The sequence below is a fragment of the Desmodus rotundus genome, chromosome 3 (assembly GCF_022682495.2).
Source record: "Desmodus rotundus isolate HL8 chromosome 3, HLdesRot8A.1, whole genome shotgun sequence".
Lineage (NCBI taxonomy): Eukaryota > Metazoa > Chordata > Mammalia > Chiroptera > Phyllostomidae > Desmodus > Desmodus rotundus.
In genome coordinates, this window is record NC_071389.1 from 68,403,754 (window position 1) to 68,425,258 (window position 21,505).

A 21,505-nucleotide genomic window follows, 5' to 3' on the forward strand; every position below is an offset into this window, starting at 1 on the left:
CTGCCAAAACACTTTTCTCCATCCCGCTTCTTTCTCTTCACAGAATATCCTGGTGATCATGCCATTCTAATACATACAGATGTTTCTCATTTCTCTCTACAGCTTTGTAGTTCTGCAGTTCATACATGTAACACAACTTATTCAACTACTTCCCTATTGATGGACTATTGTTCCTTCCAGTCTTTTGATAATATGAAGAATGTAGTTATGAATAGCTTCATGCAAACATTTTTTCTTATTTTTGTCTGTATGTTTGGGACGAATCCTAGAAGTGGGATTTCTGAGTGGAATATACATGTAATTTTGCCAGATATTGCCAGTTTCCCTGCCATTAACACGTGCGCATTTTGCACTCCTACAAGCAATATAGGGAAGTGTACACTTCCCAACACCCTCACTGAAAGAGTGTTGTCAAACTTTTGAATTCTCACCAATCATCAGAAATGACTGGTGAGAATTCAAATCTCACTTGTAATTTTTTTAAATCTTCACCTGAGGACATGTTAATTGATTTGGGGAAAGGAGGGAGGGGGGAGAGAAAGAGAGAGAGAGATTGATATGAGAGAGAAGCATCAATTGGTTGCCTCCTGTACATGCCCTGACCGGAGATCAACTATGCACCTCTTTGGTGTATGGGACAATGCTCCAACCAACTGAGGCCTTCGGCCAGGGCTCACTGTAGTTTTGACTTGCATCGTTCTTCCTATGAGGGAGATATGTGCAATCTCTTTTCACATGGTGAGATTTTTGCTGTTTTGTGTGTGTGTGAACTTCTGTCTATATCTCAATTCAGTTTTTCCATGGGATATTTTTGTCTTTTATACTTTAGAAACTTTTTATATACTAGGGATGTTAATCCTTTCTCTATAACAGATGATGCAGAATTTTTCCCAGTTTGGAATTTTTCTTTTCCTTTTTCTCATTCTGTTTTTTATCATGTAATTTAAACTTTTTATGAAATCAAAATAGTCTTCCTTTTTGCTTCTGGGGAGGAAAGTCTTCTTTATTCCTAAGTTGTAGAGAAATTCACTAATTTCTTCTTTTTACATTAAAGACTCTAATCCCATTAGGATTTATTCCAGTATAAGTTACAAGAAATGAGTTTGATTGTATCTTTTTCCATATGATTACCCACTTATTCCACCATTGTTTATTTAAAAAGCCACATTTTACCCACTAATTCATAGTGCTGTCTTTATCAATTACTGTATTTTCTTATACATCAGTGTTTATTTCTTGACTTTCTATTTTATTTTCTTGGTCCATGTGCTTATTCATGTGCCAGTACTATTTGGTTTTAATGATGGAAGCTTTGTAAAATGTTCAGTTATCCGGTATGGCTAGCCCCATCTCTCATTGCTTCTCTTTTTGAGATTTTTCAAATTATTCTTGTTCTTCCAAATAAACATTATAATCAATGTCTAGTTCCAGCTTTTAAAAAAACTAAGATATTTTTATTGGGGTTGAATTAAATTTATTCAATAACAGAGAGAATTGACATTTTTATGATAATGAGTTTTTGTATCTGAAAACATGATATATCTTTCTATTTGTTTAATTTTATTTCTGTATCTTTCAATAGTATTTTATGGCTTATATAAGTTTTGGGCATTTCTTGTTCACTTTTAGGTATTTTCTTTTTTAAATTACTCCTTTATAAAGGGATCTTCTATTATAGCTTCTAAGTGGTTTTGTCTATATACAAAAGTGCTAGTGATTTTGGTGTGCTAATTTTATGACCTGGTGTTTTACCAATTTCATTTATTATCTGTAGTAATTCTTCTACTGGAGAATAATATATTTAAAGTTGTTACACTAAAATGAACACATGGTTCTGCCATCAAGAACTGGAAAGAAAATTGTCTTTAATTCACTATCTATACAGATGAGTACTGAGCCTCCTTTAGTTTTCAGATTACTTCCATTTGGAAGCCAACCAGAATAGGGTTAGGAGAGGAAGAAAGAAACTTGAGGCATTTATCTGATTTGAGTCTACACTGGAAGATTCTGGAGATTCTCACACTTTTTGTTATTCCTTGATGTTCCCTATGTAGACCTCAGCTACCAAACTCTAGTGGTAGACTGGAGGATGAAAGAACCTCCAGGCATATGCCCCTCTTCACAACTGTAACAGACTAATGAGAAGTTTTAATTTTCTTAGGCCCTTGCTTTTAAGGCATAAACTTTCCTTTGCCTGCCTATAGTTTTAAACTTATATACTTCTATTCCCAACACAAACTCCTTGTTCCGGTAGGACTGGCCTAGTCACTTTTCACTCCACACTGCTCTTTTAGAAGTGTAGTCCTTGGATGTCATCCATCATCTCACATTTTTATGTCATTGGAAGTAGAACCCCTCCCGACCCCCCCGACCCCCCCCACACACTAATTTCACTTTCCTCCAGCTCTTTTCCTGTGCAACCTTAAGGGCTTTTCTGCCTCACAGAACTTTTATTCTATTATAGCATTTAATTTGTATTACTTTGTTTATTTACTTTTTTCTTCACTTAAAGTATGAGGGTAAGATTCATAAAGGCTTTTTAATTTCTATATGTCTAGCTCAGGGCCTGCTACATAATAAACACTAAATTAACTTTTATTCCAGGAAGGAAGAAGGAAGAGGGAAGCATTTGTGTTAGCTCCTGATCATGTTCTGTATTCCCATGTCTGCATCCAGTGCTGATCTTGAAGTCCTGCCCAGCCCTCCTCTATTTATACTTATTTGCATTTTATGTAATGGGTTTGGTACTCTATGTTATCGCATTTTCCATCTCCACTTCCAAATATGCTAATTAACTCTGACAGTTAAAATGCTTATATTCTTCTAGTCTAAATTAATACGTATACTTGGCTAATCACTGCTACAGCATACTCAGTTCTATCTGTGTGTTTGTTATTGAGCAGGAACTCAGGGGGTGATGAGAGTCTTATTCTTGGAAAACAAAACAAACTCGTATGATATCCCTCTTTCATGTTCTTTGTGAATATTTGATTTCTCACCTAACACTGTGACTCGCATGCCAGCTGAGATGCTGTATTTTATAAATGTGTATCATATTTTAAACTGGATGCTTCTTGATAACTTAGCAGGAAATACATTACTTTCAACACTCATAGACTATTAGCATTAAACTGTAAAATCTAGTATTTCAGAAATATTTCTTGCAGACAAACAATGCCATCAATGTTTCCACTGAGTTTGATAAGTATCTTGTGAAAAGCAGTATATTGAGAGTTTGCTCAAAGCCTGATGATTTTAAATTAAAGCACTTACTATCTTCTATGCTCCTAGTACATCCTTGGTAACAGAGTAATGCAAAGTTGAGTAATACTTATTTCCTACCTCCCAGGAAGTCACAGATTAGTGAAAGAAATAAGCAAAACTTACAACTAATGAGAATATAAACCAGACTATGTGGTGGTTTCTTTTCCCCCCTTTTTAAAGCCCCAGTTGTGATTATAAGCAAATGCTAAATTAATGTGAAGGTTGAGTCAGGGGTAACTTCACAAAACTAGTGACATTTGCTTCAGGTCTTAAAGGAAGAATAATATACAGAAAGATGAGAAGGAGGGCCTAGGCAGAGGGAAGAGCAGGAAAAAAGAGCAGTAAGTAAAAACATCACACATCTGATATGCCCAAAACAGTAAGTGGAAGTGGAGTAGAAAACAGCAGACATAGAGCCAAGGCAGGAACACAGGGAGAGTGGGTATTTTTAGTGGGAGAAGTGGAGGAAATAATGATAGATATTACGTAACAGTTGAAGGCATGGAAGGGATGAACTAGTTTAGGAAGAGTCAACTAGAAAATGAAAAGGAAAAGAATTGAGGAAGCGGTGTCCTGGTTTTTATTTAAGGGCTCAGCAAAGAAAGAGGAATCAGTAATCATGTAGATGAAAAATCCATCAAGAAAAGTATTGAGATGTGAAGATTCATATTATTTTTAAAAAATTAATGGATTTTATTTTTTAGAGCAGTTTAAGGTTTATAGAAAAATTGAGTACAAAGAGTTCCTGTATACTCTCACCCCACCTCAGTTTCCCCTATTAGTGTCACACATTGGTGTGGCACATGTGTTGAAATTGATAAGCCAACATTGATACATTATTATTTACTGAAGTCCATAGTTACATTAGGGTTCACTCTTTGGGTTGTACAATTCTATTTTTTCTTTTATTGTCCTTCTCGAAATTCTTCCTCACTTTAGAGAAACATCTTGAAGAGTTTATTCATCTATTGTTCTTTATGGTAATATTTTATAGTCATATTAAAATTTTTTTGAAATCAAGTAACTTTTCTTGAGGATGTCTTCAATTGTGGTTTCATGGAGCTAATTTAACATTAGTCTCCAAAATGGGCACAAGAAAATAAAAAGTTCACATATACATCTAGTCACACTTCTAGTATGTATGTATGTATGTATGTATTTTTGGACACCAGAACATTTACTGTGGGACTAATCAGCGAAATCCTTAAGATGAACTGGACGCTGCAACAGCTGCCCTCTTGGGTTTAGGCGTTGTTCCTTCACAGAATCCATGCCTGAATCTGCAGTACACGATTTTCAGGCGCCTCGTGCGACCAGTCCCCGTAGTTCTTCGTTGGTTAGACTTGGCACTCCAGTTACACCTCCTCTTCTGCTGGGCGGGGTAGCCGCACTTGCCCCCCGTGGACTTCTGCAGGTGGCGGGCCTTCCAGCCTTAACGGCGGCACAGCGTGTGCGTCTTGTTGCGGTGCTTGCCAAATGATGACGTCCCTTTCGTCATCTCGTTTCTGCCGCCGATACCAAAGGGCACACTTCTAGTATTTTCTATTTCCAGTTTCAGTATGAACCATGGATGTCACATTTCTATCTTCTTTTTAGAAGAAGTGGTTTACGGATCTATTTGAAACCTTAAAAAACAAGTGGTTTTTATGGGAATATGGACACCAAAATATTATTGGTATTTACCTATCCATGGATTATGTGTAATTTTATTTTATGCTTTACACTTTTTATATTTCTCTAGAAATAACACCAATACTTTTTAATTGGAAACAATTTATTTGTTAGAGACAAGTATTGAGTTGTACAATTTTTTTTTGCTTTTGCAAAAATACAGAGGAAATATCTGTTATATCACAATGAAAATATATGTTAACAAAAGAACCCTTTACAGGAGTCTTTAGAAACAAAAGGAAAATTAAGGCCAAACAAAAAGTCATATCCTGGCTTAAAAGCACTTCAGTTCCAAGGATACAAAATCTATCAACTTAAACAGTAAGACTATTGTCTGTTATAGTACCAAATATTCCAAATGGATAGAAGCCTCCAGCTGTAAACTGATGGACTTTTGTGATCTAAAAGCAATTGAGGGTTTCTACCCTTTAAGAAACCATTTCTCATGTTACAGCAATTGAGATTGTGAACAATGTATAGAACAGATTATGTTTCACTTCCTTTATTTGCATGGCTTGTTGAAAGTAGGTTAATACTGTGGGAATCCTTATTCCATCCACAACTCTGAATATGTACTTATGGTATTTATACATCTAGAGTTTAATCAACCACTCTGGTCACCATCTGTACATGGATAGTTTTTACCCTGAGAGCTATTTGTTCCAGTGTGTTGTTTTGACACTGTACACTGTAGTTGATTCAAACAGAAGTCAATACCAGGCTCAGGTTTCATGCCTCAGGGGAGACTGCATTTGTGACTATATATGGTTCACTATATTGTGGAGTTTGACTATGATGCTGGTGATAATGAATTAACTATTTGAGTCAGGGAAATGATCAGGAATGTGAAAAACCTACAGGAGGAAGAATGGCTAGAAGGAGAACTAAATGGGAGAAGAAGAATGTTTCCTCATAATTCTGACAGAGACAGAATCCATGGATGACAGTTTTCCCATCAAACGGGAAAGGCATGGGAATATAGCAAGTCTTGTACAATGAATAAGCACCTATAGATGCACAGCTGGAGGAATTCAGCCATATCCACAAACTAAAAACATTAGGAAGACTAAGAAGTGTCCGTGTAAAGTTCTCTTTGAGTACATTCCACAGACTGATGATGAACTGGAGCTGAAAGTGGGAGGTGTTATTGATATTTATGAACAGGTGGAATGGAACCCTGAACAACAAGTTGGGACTGTTTCTCTCCTATTTTGTGAAAGAATTAGAGGTAACAGATGATGGTTTAACTCATGAAGCCCAGGAGGATTCAGTTGTTTGGACTGGGCCTACCTTATCTTCTCCCTCTCTGGGGAATGGGAATGAAACTGCACCTGGATCGATTACACAGCCAAAGAAAACTCAAGGAAATGGATCTGGAGATATTTTTAAAGAAGGCTCTGTGAAGCTTAGGACAAGAATATCCAGTGAAACAGAAGAGGGAAACAAAACAAAATAAAACAGAAAAGACCTTAATCAAATAGTTGCTAGGTTCCAGAACTCAGAGCATGGAGATAATAAAAACAGACAAGGAAAGTAAAATTAAAGCTGAGGAATACTATAGAACGTTATTTGCCTATGACAGTATTAATGAGGATGAACCTAATATTTTAAGAGGGAGAGCTAACACATTTGATAAACAAGGAGACAGGAGAAGCTGGCTGGTGGAAAAGTAAAATTAATCACAAAGCAGGAGTATTCCCAGACAACTTTGCTGTTCAAATGAATGAACTGGGTACAGACCTTCCAAAACCAAAGAAACCACCACCTCCTCTTAAGTGTTGAGCCCCAAAGCCTGAGCTGATATCTGCACAGAAAAAGTATTTTCCTGTAAAATCTGAAGAAAAAGATGTTGCTAATTTTTCCACTTTTAGAAAAAAATTTTCCACTTTTCTTTTGTTGTCATTCTAAAGAAAAACCTCTCTCCACACTGAGTTATTTACATTGTTATTTAACAAGTGTTCAATATTTACCTTGCAATGCTTGGTGTTTTCTGGGAGGAAGTATTTTGTTAAGATCCATAGGAAATTAAGACTTTACTCAAACTGACACCAACTTACATTCATTAAAATGTTAAACCATTTATTTAGTAAGGATGTAGTATTTATTCATAGTTAATTCAAATAAAGTACAAGAAAACTGAGCATAAATAGTTACACTTTTACTATTTTTAATAGAATCCTACTTGAAATAAAATTTTTAAATTTTTTAAAAAGAAGCAAATAACACATTGGTGTTCTAAAACAAAATTCAGCCCAATAATTTTGGCATTTTTTGTGAAATCTAATATACTCACCACTCACATTGAGTTTATTACATAGTCAAAGTGAAAGCTCTGGAAAGTAAGAATGAGAGATTTGGGTAGAAATTAGCACCACTCACTTGACCAAATATCTTACATGAAATTAACTGAAACTAAAGAGTTCAATTTAAGTTAGTTACATAGACTTAGAATTCCCAAAATTTATCAACCATGGTTGTTGACTAATATTTATGGCCTCCCTTTCCATTTCTATTTTGTTGTTTCTTTTCAATCATGATACAGTATAACTTGTTTAATGTTTTTTCAAGGACTGAAAATTCAAAAACAAACTAAACAATTAATTTAAAAGCAAAACTTCTTTGGATTATAGATGCAACCTAGAAATATGAGCATAAGATATGGAAAATCTTTACAGTTTTAACTTTTTTTAATCCTCACCTGAAAATGTATTCATTGATTGCAGAGAGAGAGGGAGAGAGAAACATCCATTGTTGCCTCCTGTGTGCCCCCCAACTTGGGATCAAATCCATAACCTAGGGATGTGCCTGACTGAGGATTAAACCTGCAACCTTTTGGTGTACAGATGATGCTCCAACCAACTGAGCCACCTGGCCAGGGCTGAAAACTCATTTTAAAAAGTTTGACAAACAGCTTTCCCATAATCAAAACACTCTTCACCAGCTTAAAAAAAAAAGCAGAATGTATTTAAGTTTCCTCCATGTCTTCATCGCTTCATACCTCATGTCTTTTTATCATTGGATAATATGCCGTTGTCTAGATGTACCACAGTTTACCCATTTGCCTATTTTTAATTTTTACTTATTGATTTTTATAGACAGAGAGGAATGGAGAAAGAGAGGGAGAGAGAGAGAGAGAAACATTGATTTGTTGTTCTACTTATTTATGCATTCATTGGTTTCTTCTTGTATGAGCCCTGATTGGGGATTGAACATGTAACCTAGGTGTATCAGGACAATGCTCCAACCAACTGAACTACCCTGCTGCAACTGTCCATTCACCTATTGAAGGACATGTTGGATCCTTCTAGTTTGGCTGCAAACATATATAACATATGTAAACATTCGTATGAGAGTTTTTATATGGACATATTTGTTTGGGTAAACACCTAAGAGTGTAATTGCTGGATTATATGTTAAAACTATATGTAGCTTTTTAAGAAATACTGAACTGTCTTCCAAAGGGCATCATTCTCCAGCAATGATGACAGTTCTTGTTGTGCTATACCTTCACCAGCTTTTAGTATTGTCGGTATTTTGGATTGTAGCCATTGTAATTAGGTGTGTAGTAGTGTCACATTGTTTCAATTTTCAATTCCTTAATGACAGGATGTTGAGCACCCTTTGGTATGCTTTATTTACTATTGTGTATCTTCCTTGATGATGTGTCCCTTCAGGTCTTTTGCCCATTTTTAATCAGGCTGGTTGTTTTCCTATTGTTGAGCTTTAAGATTTCTTTGTGTATTTTGGATATGTCCTTCACTGGATGTGTGTTTTGAAAATATTTATCCCTTGGCTTACCTTTCATTCTCTTATCGCTGTCTTTCACAGAGCAAAATTAATTTTCATAAAGTTCAATTTATCAATTTTTTAAGTCACAGAGCATGGCTTTGGTGTTGCATCTAAAAATTAATTGCCAAATCCAAGTCATATAGATTTTCTTCTGTGTCATCTTCTGGAAATTTTACATTTTACATTTTTTCTACACTCAATATTATTTGTTAAATAAGTTAATAAGGACTAATGGTAATAGAAATGGAATGGATGAGTTTGGGTGGGAAAAAAATTACTGGCTCTATAGATTTTGAAGGCATAAGCATAAAGTTAACAGTTAAAGCCTGTTGGGGATTAATCCAAAGAACTAAGTTGCCAGTTAAGACATAGTTGAGACAGTCAGCTGATCAGAAGGGCACAATGCAGGGTAAACCAAGGGCAAATAGGTCAAAAGACAGACACAAGGATCTAGTTCATTGATGAGAATTTCAGGAAAAGCAGTCCAGTACCCTGGAGAGCTCCCCCAAAGAGCCCGTGTTTTGCGAGCCTGTAAGCTTTCAAATGCCTCTACCTGACATCATCTAAATTTTCTCATGCGTCACTGGACCAGAAACCTATATCACTGCACTGCATGAGTTTTAAATAACCTTTTATCTATTACAAGGGTAGAAGAATTAGGAAAAAGAGGGGAACAGAAAGAAGAAAAAAACTTACCATATAGAGATAATCATTAACTATACTAATTATTAGCTGATGACAATGGTGAAACAAGATCCATAAATTGACCCTGTTTATTTATTCCTACCTTCTTTTGTCAGCAATCCTTAAATTACTCCAGGTGCACGTGCAAATTTTGTGAAATTAAGTTTTGATACTTAAGATTATGTAATTAAATATATTCTGCTTCATGTATAATTACTGTTTATGCCAAACTCTTGTGCCTGACGTGGGAGAGGCAGGGAAGAGCACTAGTGAGGCAAACTGGATTGGAGTACCAAGGCTTGGTTGGATCTGTAGCTTTTCACTCAATACCAGCCCTCTCCTTCCTTGAGCTCCAGATGCATTTTCAGCTGCCTGAGACATACTCATTTTAATATTCCATGGGAACCTTAAACTCAACTTGCTCAGAACTTATTTGATTAGTTTTTCACTCAAATTGTTCCAACATCTTTTTTCTATCCTGGTTAATTCCACACAAGCCACCTCCAATCTTTGTTAAAATGAAGAAGGGAAGAAAGAAGGGAAGAGAAAAGAAGAAACACAGGCATTATCTCTCATTTCACTGAAGCCACGAACCTCAACGGTTACCCTTAAATCAATTCACTCACTCATCTATTTCTTCCAGTGACTGCTAGGTTTGTTGACACCTCCTTCCAACCGTCTCTGGAGTCTCTTTCTTCTTGGTTCAGGCTTTTGCCCATTATTCACTTGCACAGTTGCAGTGGCCTCTTTATTTGTAGTTTTCCCCCCTCTTGAATTAAATTTCCACACCACTACAAGAGAGAGATAGTTCTAAAGGATGGATTTATTTTAAAGTCTCTGATGGTTCTTCTATTTATATATAGGACAGTGGTTAAAGGGTAGTTTCCGGAGTCAAAAGAGATTGAATTGAAATATGCACTTATTGTTGTGTGACTCTGCATGATTTGCTTGTCTTCTCTTTACATCAGTCACTCTATCCATAACATAGGAATAATTTCTTCATAAGGTTAAAGAAAGTAACCTTTATGAAGTACTTTCACACAGCTTGGTAGAGGGCAAACATTCAATGAATGTGGTGATGATGATGATGGTAGAAGTCCAAACCTCACTGCATGTTAGTGGATTCAAAATATTTTGGCAATCCAGAACAGCAACCCCTTTCTCTGGGAAAACACATTCTTTCCAAGTCCAATTATGTGCTTCTTATGGTGGCAGCTAATAAAATACTCCATTTCTTTGGCCACAGGATTGGGCATTGATTCAATTATTGTTGAACATAATGCCTCATCTTCTTGCTTGTAACATCTGGTCCAAGTTGGGCAGTAACCCAAGCATAGCCCATCAGAATATTTCCCTGGATTTATTTATTTATGCTACAACTCTAAGGGTGGGGAGTGTGGATGAGGGAAGGAGGTAGAGGAGAAAAGTTCCCTTTTCTTAACTATTGGTTCCTAGAGCAAAATGTAACTTTGTTGAAAGCCATGTTTCCTACTAAATAGAAAAGGCCATATGCAAAAGGAGGGAATGAAAACACCATTCAGAGACAGCAGAAACAAGAGAGAGATGGGGTGGGGAGACAGAGAAAGAGAGCGAGAAATATGGAAAATTCTGATATCTTTCTAGTCCCTGTTTCCAGGCAACACCAGGGGAAGGGCTTCTGCCCTTCCACGGCTTGTTTAGGTTGCCATCATGACCTCTGTAATAAAAAAATGTCTTGACTGTACCACTTTTCATGTGAGGCCCCTTACAGTTACACACAACTTTTCTGTGCCTGTTTTTATCCTCAACCCTAGGTTCTACTAAATATTTCTCTCATTCCTGGGATACATCACACCCTTTCACACCTCTGTGCATTTGTATTGTATCTTAGTTACTTGATAATGTCACTGTCTCCAGACTCTGAGGCTCCCCAGCCCATTTTGTGGATATGGTGTATTAATGCTCATATCCTGTTCTGAATACAGCACAGCTCTTTACATATAGAAAACATATTTAACATTGTTAGTAAATCTCCATTTTAAAATTTAATTATGTTAGGGCTGTTCTGCAGTCCAGGTGTGTTTCCAGAGGCAGGGATATAAAGAAGAGTAATCCCCTCCTACCTTCAGGGAGGTTACAGTTGATTTGAGGGAATAAGACGTGTGATAATTGCTGTGAGAGAAAAATAAAGCCCTTTACACATTTCATTTAGTCTGTACGAAAAAACTTTAATGTTGATATTCTTATCCTTCCCATGGAGCCTGCAAAGCTCAGACTGTGAGAACTGAGGAAACTTGTCCAAGATCACTCAGTTAATGGAGACAGAGGTCGGCCAGCAACTGAGGTCCTCTGTCCTCCAGGGCTCCTACTTCTGTTATTCTACCTCTCTTACCTTGTCTACATCTTTGAGTGCTCAGTGGACAAATTAGCTATGTGAAGCAAATGAGAAGGTTTATCTTTCTTACTGCTGGATAATTCGTTTTCATTCTCTCTTTCCCCCTACCTTCCTCCCTCCCCACATCCATTGAATTTTGGTGATTTAATCTTCAAAAGCTTGTGTCATAAGCACAGTATATGGAGATGAAAATTGGAACCTAGCTCTTCTGATTTTTAGTGGAGTGGTCAATTTTGCATGCACACACACTTTTCATTCACTCACTGTGGCTGGGGTGGGGGGTACCACCTGCAGAGCCCCCCTGGCCACCACAGATGAGAATAAGTCTACCAAGACATGATCTGCTTGGGGAAGAGAGGTGGCTGATCAGGGTCAGGGGCCTGTTCCTCAGTGGGCTTTTACTGGGTTCAGTTTGTACAGGAATACAGGTAAAGCTCATCAATCATTGTCAGGCAGTAAGGATCAAACAATAGACAACATTCAAAGAACTATGAGGGCTTATTTTGAGTCAGGGTCAGTTAGCTAAAGGGCCTTAAAACTTTGGGAAACAAACTCATTTTATGCTTGGACCCTTATCAGAAAACTGAGGACATTCTTAGCAAAGCAGGTTTCACAGGATTTTATGCATTCTTTCTTAGCCCTGATAGCCCTGGGGAACTGTCTGTTCCTGTCCAGGGCTGCACCGCCCTCCAGCATTGTTTCAGGCTTAAGTCAGCCAGGGGAAGTAAGGCAGCCAAGAGATTAGGAGACTTCTCACAGACAGAATGAGGACTGAGGCTATGTCAAAGCCTTGGGGTGAGGGTCCATCACCCCCTTTCTCTATAGCCCCCAAGTCCTTCCCTGAGGGCCCCTTCATGACCGTTTCTGTCTTAGGTCATCCCTCCCTTGAGGAATCTTACCCATCATTGGCTAACCAGTCATCTGCCTGGGGCCAAGCAGGGTGAAGTAAAAGGGGGCAGAGGTGGAGCCCCTGCTGGGAAGATAAGCTTTGTCTCCTTAGTGGTTTATGGTCCCAAGGTCCTTTACTCAGCCTTAGCCATGGGGGTTTACAGCTTCTGAAACCAGGCAGGGTGGTTCCCAACAACTCACCTTAAATTTCTGACTACTAAGGCAGCACAAATATCACTTGATAGAGCACGTGCAAATTGTTCTGGGGTTGGTCTAGTGAGATGATTTGACAAGCCTGAGGAAGGTGCATGTGCTTGCAGGATCCCAGCTCTGGGGAAGCTGTGAACACTGAAGGAGGCTGCTGAGAGAGCACTTTGGAACCAGGGAAGAAAAACACTTTATAATACATGGTTTCTCCACTGACAAAACTTAACAGTCTACCAGCTGGGAAAGGAAAAGAATTAAATGGCCCATATCCATTTTCACAAAGCAAGTAATGAAGGGTAGATTTGGAAGTGATAGGTAATAAATTAATAACAGGCACACTATATTTTAAGGTGTATTATACAAAGAGTACAAATTTACTATCTATACTTTTTCAACAAATAACTGGGTTTAAAAGCAGTATTCATGTTATATATGGATTCTTAAGCTTTGAATAAAAAGGAAAGGAATTTTAACAAATCCTTTTGATTATTATGGAAACAATTCTTTAAATGTTTCAGATCTATTTCTTTAGATGTTTCAGATCTATTTCTCTTTTCAGACCAATGAAAACAAATTCTATAAGGACACAGAATGTCTTTCTTGATCTCTCTGACTTATCTGATTATTTGCATTTCTGTCTCTGAACAGTGAACATTAAAGGTCTTCTAGCTCTTTTGTACAAGAGAGTAATAGCTAATAGTTGAGAGCTTGTAGGTTTATAAATACAATATTTTGTATTATTCCCTGTGACTTGAATGATAAAATTTGAGAATTTCCTAATGTTTTGAATGTTCTGAACAAGTTTTCCCATTTTTCAATTTTGTTTCTGATTACAGCAGAGAATTCAATACTATTTCTGAGTTCTGTTACATATCAGCATATCTAGATTGTATCAGTCAGAGACTAATATGCTGGGTGGCAGACAACTCCAAACTGCAGTGACTTAACACAACAAAAGTATATTTCTCCAATTGAATATCCACAGGCAAAAAGATGAATATAGACCCATGAACTCAAAATGGATCATAGACTTAAACGTAAGAGCTAAACCTATAAAACTTCTAGAAGAAAACATAATAGAAAATCTCTAATCTTGAGTCAAGCCAATACTTCTTAGGTATAAGATCAAAAGCATATGGCATTACAAAATAAATTGTATTTCATCAAAATTAAAAATTTTTGTGCTTCAACAGACACCATTTAGAAAGTGAAAAGACATTGACTGGGAGAAAATATTTGCAAATCATGTGTCTGATAAAGGACTTGTTTCCAGGATATATAAAGATCCCTTATAACTTGGTAATAAGACAAACAGTCCAGTTAAAATAAACAGGTAAAATATTTTAATATATGTTTTACCAAAGAAGATCTAAGGAGAGTTAATAAGCACATGAAAAAGTGCTCAATATCATTAGCCATTAGGGAACTATATATTGAAATCACAATGAAAAACCACTTCCTTCTCACTAGAATGAGTAAAATAAAAGGGATAGGCAACAATAAGAATTGGTGAGGATGTTGACAAATCAGAATCTTCAAACATTGCTTGCATTTTGGAAAAACAGTTCAGGAGTATCTTAAAAAGTTAATCATAAACTTTACCATACAATGCAGCAATTCCACTTCTAGAAATCTATACAAGCAAAATAAAACCAAATATCTACACAAAGACTTGTATGTAAATGTTCATAGCAGCATTATTTATACGTCCCCCAAATTGGAAACAATCCAAATGTGTATCAACTGATGAATGGATAAGCAAAATAGGGTGCAGTCATACAATAAGAGTATATTATTCAGCAACATAAGGGAAAGAACTGACACACGGCACAACACAGATGAACCTCAAAAGTACTGTATTGGGTGAAAGAAGCCAGAACAAAAGACTATATATTATGTGAGTCAATTTATATGAAATGGCCAGAAAAGGCAAATCTACAGAAACAGGTTACTTGGGGTTGTTAGTGGGGACAGGACTGACTGAAAATGGGCATAGTGGCTATTTTGGGGGTGGTGGAAATGTTCTAAAGCTGGATCGTGGTGATGGTTGCACAAATCTAGTCTCTGCTTATTTTCACTTAGGGACCGAAAGTGACAGATGTTCTATCTCAACACATGCTTCCAAGATCACCACGGCTATGGGGAGGGGACTGTGCCTCTGCCTCTTAAAGATTTTCCTAGGAAGTGGTATCACTTCCTCTCTCGTTTTATTGATAAAACCAAGTTGCATGGCCATGCCTAACTTCAAGGGTGCAAGAGAGTACAAGGGAGGAGAGGAAAAGAAGAATTCTTGTGAATCTTAATGACTGTCATAGAAATAAATAACGACAATAAAGGGAACAGGGTACTCTGACTGGAGTTATTTTGCTTCATACTTCTGAGGGACTTAACATTTGTTCCTTCTTAAAGTCCTAATCCTTTGCATGCTCCTTAGAGATTTCTAAGACAACAGTAACAGGGATTCTTTGTGTATTAATTACTGTGACTCCCTCAGTGTCCTGGATTCCCTGAGCACCTAGTTTCCTTAAATTAGAGGATTGCACTTTTGCAGTCATATGTTCACACAGAAAAACAAGCTTTTTAAAAAATAGGGATCATTGACTTCCCTAATGTTTAAGGGATTAGAACACTTGTGTGTGGCTAAAGAGGCCAAAATTGTAATAGTAAACAGAAATTATAGGCAGATTGTGCATCTATATCAGGGAGAATTTTCTAATTATCAGTGTTTCTGAAATTAAAACGACTGTCTCTGAGGTGCTGAACCACTGAAGATGTTTAAGTGGAGAGAAACATGGAGAACCTAGACCAAATGTTCTCCAAACCTGGTGTTCTATGATTAGGCTTAGTTGCACAGCAAACCAAGTTGTTTGTGTAATATCTTTATCTATTTTTTGACTGCATCTATATTTTTTTAAAGTCAAAATTCTCCTACCAAAAATGTGAAAGGAATTGAAGCCAAATTTATGAAAAATTATGTTACAATAAAATTCAGATAAAGTGAAAATTGAAAGGTAGCAAATAGGTTAAGGCTGTAGTAAGAAAACAGACTTAAAATCTGATTAGGACTATTATTCTGGAAAAGCAAGAGTGGAAGGATGTAACTAAAGTACTTAAAATATTTAATAATGTGCATAATACGAATATTTACTCGCCAAATTCAGAGATCAGAGGCTGAAGGAATCTCTGTTGAAGTATGAGCAAAGTGAGTTTAGGCTACAAATGGTATTTTTGCAGAGAGAGGAAAAAAAAAGCATGGTATTAATTATCGCTGTAATGTAATATGAGACAAAAACATAAAATATTTTGAAAATATTTTGACACATTTATAAACAAAGGTACCACACGTGGCTGCTAATAGGAACTGGGTTGTATCTAAGTCAGAGAGACAAACTTGCACTTTCACTTTGTCGCTTGGGACTTCTGACCGCAGCAGTGGGTGGGCAGGTCAGCCCTAGCATCAGAAAGTTTGTGTTCCTAAAATAAACCACTTTGCACGGGATTATTCTCAGATTTCACCACAATTAGGAAGGACTGCAAAGCAGATAAACAGAAAAACCTTTCATCGTCAGGGAAAAACCGTCGGAAAACCTTCTATACAAGCAGCTCCTGATTAAAAGGAATTTAGGGCTGGGCAATAATCGCAGAACAAAATTTAATTGTAACCTCCAGGGTATTTTGCCCAATGAAGGAAATTCGAACAGCAGGCCTCAGGGTGAAGTCAGAAGAAAGGTACTGTATCTAAGGTTTTCTCCACGGAAAGGAAATCAGCACGGCGAGATGTAGCAAGCAATGTCCGTTCTCCAGGAGAAGACTATGTACAGTGGACACCCGACACTTTAGAGGAGAAACCGCAGAAAACAAGCGACGGTCAGCAACGCAGCGCTCACTATTGTGTTAGCACCGGCGGCGGAAGGACGTAGTCCCACCGCAACATTAAAGAGTCCTTCTTTGTTCAGCTTCGGTTGGCGACGTGAACCGAGGTGTTCTTCCGCGCTCACTGCGCAGTCCCCGCCTCCACGAGGCCCTGGAGAGCTGCCATTCGGCACTGGAGTGGCTCTGCGCTCCCAGAATGCACCAGCAGTCCGCGGGAAACCAAAATGGCGAAGGGCTGTAGCGAAGTGGGCTGTGTTTAAGGCTGGTGTAAGAACACTCACTGTTAGCCCCCAACCCTCGTCCTCAGGACCTCGGTTTGTGCGTGTGTATGTGCGGGGTGCCTGGTGGGGCGGGTGTCCAGTAAGTGCTCGGACTCGCAGGGGAAGCGCCCACGGGGACGTGATTGGTTTTTTCCTGTATGAAGCTGTTGGCACCACTGAAGTGACCGAATGAGGTGAGAGACCTTGGCCTGGGGACCGTGCTCTTCCGGAGGAGATTGTTGGGGGTGGGGGGCAAAGAAAGGAAACAAGTATAAAAGGGAAAGATGGAGGATCGAGGTGGGGGTTGTAACTGCAGTATGTGTATGTGGGTTTGCATTTATGCTTACAATGAAAAGAATGGATGAAAAGGAGTAGTCAGTTAGGTGTCGGGGAAACTAGAGACTAAGGGAGGTAGCTGGGCATTAGGGAAGTCGGTTGGAGGAACTCGATGAAACGTTGAGACGGGGAAACAGTGTTTGGAGGGGCAGGAAGGAACCTGGGGGCGGGAGACGGTTGGAGGGGCAGGATGAACCTGGTGTTGAAGGGGTGGGGAACTGAGGGGAGGAGCCGATAGGAAATAGGGACTGAGGGAGATGTGGGGTGCAAAGTGAAGGGGCTGCCTGGGACCTTAGGGGGCGCAAAGGGAAGTAGGAGATTCGAACGGGAGGGTGGTGAAATTGTATGGGGGTACAGTAAAAGGGCTGGATGGAGTGCAAGGATAAGGGCAACACTAAGTGGAGCCTGGAAGCAAACCCTGAAAGCTTAAAGGGAAGAGCTACCTTACATTCGTAGGACACCAAAAATCTGAGACCACTGTTCCATTTAATTAAACCTAATTTATATGCCTACTGGGCTGTAGATTTTTGTTATTGTGTTCATTTTTTAATAACTGAGGTAATTGCGGTTTAAGGGATTTAAACTAATTTGCCAAGATTTCTTAACGTATTTTGGTAGTGCCAGAACTCTGAACTCTGTGTGCTTTACAATCTGGTGTTCTTGGTTGCTAGAATTTTTCTTTGGAAGCGACTAGAAGGAACAGATGGATTTGTCGGGGCGATACGACGAACAGTGAGGGTTCATGAAAAACGAGAAAAAGGATATGGAATGTTATTCTGTTCTTTAAAGCATTTCATTTTAGTGAAAGATAGAACCCATTTGCTAATACAAATAATAAAACCTAGGTCGGCCTGTGCGTAAGAAAGCATGTGAGGTCAGTACAGAACTAGAAATATGTAAATAGTGCCTGATTTAATTTGACTCCAGATGCTCGGGTAGTAGTAACTTTCTCCTTCAGATTGATTCCATGTGACCCTCCTGTATACTTTGCCTACAGGCTAGTTTCAATTTCCTTGTTTTCATTCTCTCTTGAGAATTCCTTTTTTGGCAGTGGATTGCAAAGACAGTGAATTGAAAAGTATTTAATGTGGATAAAGTAAATACTGAAATTCTTGAGTGAATTTTTTTAAAGGTTTGAATTGCTTTAAATGGCACCATTTTGACCTAAAGTTTTAGGTGCCCAGTGTTTTTGGCAAGGAAAGAGTTGATTTTAAATTTCTTAACATTCAGCATTCTGTTCTTGATATTTGGAAGGTTATTCACATTCGAAGCATTTGCCATGATAGCTTGAGAGGGAACACAAGGTGAAATTTGTTGTTTTTGTTTTTTTAGGTTCCTAAATTAAAAAAAAATGTTTAATTTATAACACCTACAGTTGTTTTTAAGGCACTAAAAATATTCTAAGATATTTGGATTAAGAGTACACCTGTTTCCTGACAATGTGTACGATGTTAATGGGCATTAACAGAAATCTATACCTGTTAGGATGAAAGCACACACAATTTTAGAACTAGAAGTACAGAAATTAGCTGGTTAAACTTTTTTTTCTAGATGAAACAAAATCTATTTAACAATGCTTGTTGCCGCAGAGCTCAGTTTTGCAAGGGATTTTATTCTGTGTATCTTGCTATGTATGGGTGCTTTGATGTCATGGATTATAAATACACCTTTTTGTTAGATCCTTGACTGAAAGGGTAATTTGCTTCATTTATATTTCATTGTAATCTTTATATTTGACTTGGGGAAACTGGCAGTATAGTGATCATCTATTTTTTTAATTAGTTAATTTGCTAGAGAGGGAGAAGAAGGGAAGGAGGAAGGAAGGAAGAAAGAAAAAGGGAAACATTGATTTGCTCTTCCACTTATTGATGCATACATTGGTTGATTCTTGAATGTGCCCTGACCGGGGATGTTGGTTTTTACATGTGCCTTGACCTGGGATCAAACCCACAACCTTGGTATATTGGGGCAATGTTCTAACAAACTGAACTGCCCAGCCAGGGTGTGATAATCTATTTTAACACATGGGGAAATTTGCCTGTGAGGCGTTTCCATGGCCAACATCTGTCGCTTGGTGGTTCTGAAAGTAAAATTTACTATTTTATTTAGTCTAAACTTGCACAAATGATTTTTCTTGTTTGATGTTTTTATGATTTATTTCCCCTGTTTTTCAGGAATTGTTTATTGATACAGTATAACAACCCCAAATTGGAATGTGGAAGTTTCCCTGTGGGTGTGTTTATGTATTAGGAGAGTACTGTCCAAAAGAACTTTCTGCACTGATGGCAGTGATGTTTATTGGCTCTATCCAGTATGGTAGCCAATAGCTACGTGTGGATGTTGAACACTAGAAATGTAACTGGTGAGACTGAGAACTGAATTTGTAATTTAATTAATTAAAACTAAAATTTCAATGGCCATAAGTAGCTAGTGGCTGCTCTATTGGACAGCATAATCTTAGGGGTTATTGCACCCATTTATTAGGAATTGTCACATCAATTAACCATGGAAACCCAAGGGTAAGGAATTATCTTACAACTAAGGAGACTGGAATTCTCTTAGTACATTTTTAGATAAAGTATTTTTCATTTTTGCTACATATCATGTCTTCTGTCGTATCTCTTGTCATATAAGATTGCCGAAAAATAATGAAGGTAGCAACCTCTGGTCTTTTCAAAAGAGAAAAGATTCTATTTCTTTTGTTGAAAAACAGTAAAAATGGATATAAGGAAAGTTTATTTTTAAAAAATTTAATTTGTTATTTTAACATCAGTTAAAAACTTTATTAAAGAAAATTTCAAACATACACAAAGTGAACACATATATTTATTATAATGGACTTTTTTTTGTATCCATGCTTGTTTCATCTATACCTCTCCCTACTCCCCCACTTCATTCTATTGTTTCTACTATTTTTAAAGTTGTTTTTAGGTAAGATATGCATATATTGAAATGCACAAATCTTAACTGTACACTTTTTTAAAATAATAGATTTAGTGTGATAGAATGCAAATACCATATTTATATGTAAATAATTCACATGTTACCTTTTAAGATACAATTAAGTGATTTTTTTAAAATATAGTCATAGAGTTGTACAACTGTCATCATTATCTAACTCGAACATTTTCATCACCTCCAAGTGAAAATCTGTATCTACTAGCAGTCACTCCTTATTTGTCCCTCCCCCTACCTCTGGCAACCACTAATCTATTTTCTGTATTTATATTTTGCCTATCCTGAACATTTCATGTAAATGTAATCATATAATTCTTGACCTTTTGTGCCTGGCTTTTTTCACTTATCAAAATGTTTTCAAAAGGTACATCCAAGTTGTAGCATGTATTTCTACTTCATTCCTGTTTATGGCCAAAATATATTTCATATTATATATTCATATATTCATTAGTTGATTGACTTTTGAGTTATTTCTACTTCTTGGCTATTATAATGATGCTTTTAACATTTGTGTACAGGGTTTGTGTGGACAAGTGTTTCCATTTCTCTTGGGTACATATCTGAGTGGAATTGCTGTGTCATATGATGCCTCTGTGTTTAACATTTTGAGGAACTGCCAGTTTCCAAAGATCCTGTACCAGCAACTATGAGGATTTTAATTTCTCTGCATCCTTGCTAGTACTTATTGTGACTGCCTTTTTTATTATAACCATCCTGGTGGGTATGCAGTGGTACCTCATTGTAGTTTTGATTACCATTATCCTGATGTCTAATGATGTTGAGCATCTTTTCCATGTAGCCATTGGCCTTTTGTGTACCTTTTTTGGAGAACTGCCTATTCATGTCCTTTGCCTGTTTCAAAACTTGAATTATAGCTGCCCTGGCTGGTGTGGCTCGGTGGGTTGAATGTTGGTCTGAGACCCAAAGGGTCTCTGGTTCGATTCCCAGTCAGGGCACATGTCTAGGTTGCAGGTCAGGCCCCCAGTAGGGAACACGCAAGAGGCAACCACACATTGATGTTTCTCTCCCTCTCTTCCCCTCTCTCTAAAAATAAATAAATCTTAAAAAAAACCCCAAAAATAAAAATTGGATTACTGCCCTGGCTGGTGGGGCTCAGTTGATTGGAGCATTGTCCCTCCTGTAAACCAAAAGGTTGCAGGTTTGATTCCTGGTAGGGGCACATGCCTAGGTTGCAGGTTTG

General features: G+C 37.6%; 1 protein-coding gene and 2 pseudogenes across 2 annotated transcripts in view; 2 read left to right on the plus strand and 1 right to left on the minus strand.

Moving 5' to 3' along the window:
- Positions 1–4,468: 4,468 nt before the first annotated feature.
- On the minus strand, positions 4,469–4,762 carry LOC112309053 (large ribosomal subunit protein eL37 pseudogene; annotated as a pseudogene).
- A 937-nt stretch (positions 4,763–5,699) lies between these two features.
- On the plus strand, positions 5,700–6,843 carry LOC112309164 (CD2-associated protein pseudogene; annotated as a pseudogene).
- Positions 6,844–16,956: 10,113 nt separating this feature from the next.
- The window catches only part of MTF2 (metal response element binding transcription factor 2), a 66,345-nt gene continuing 61,796 nt past the window's right edge, over positions 16,957–21,505 (plus strand). For both annotated transcript variants that reach the window (XM_053920644.1, XM_053920645.2), the window contains exon 1: positions 16,957–17,204. In XM_053920644.1, the coding sequence (XP_053776619.1) occupies positions 17,200–17,204 (5 nt within the window). In that variant the 5' untranslated portion in view covers positions 16,957–17,199. The remainder of the gene's footprint in view (positions 17,205–21,505) is intronic.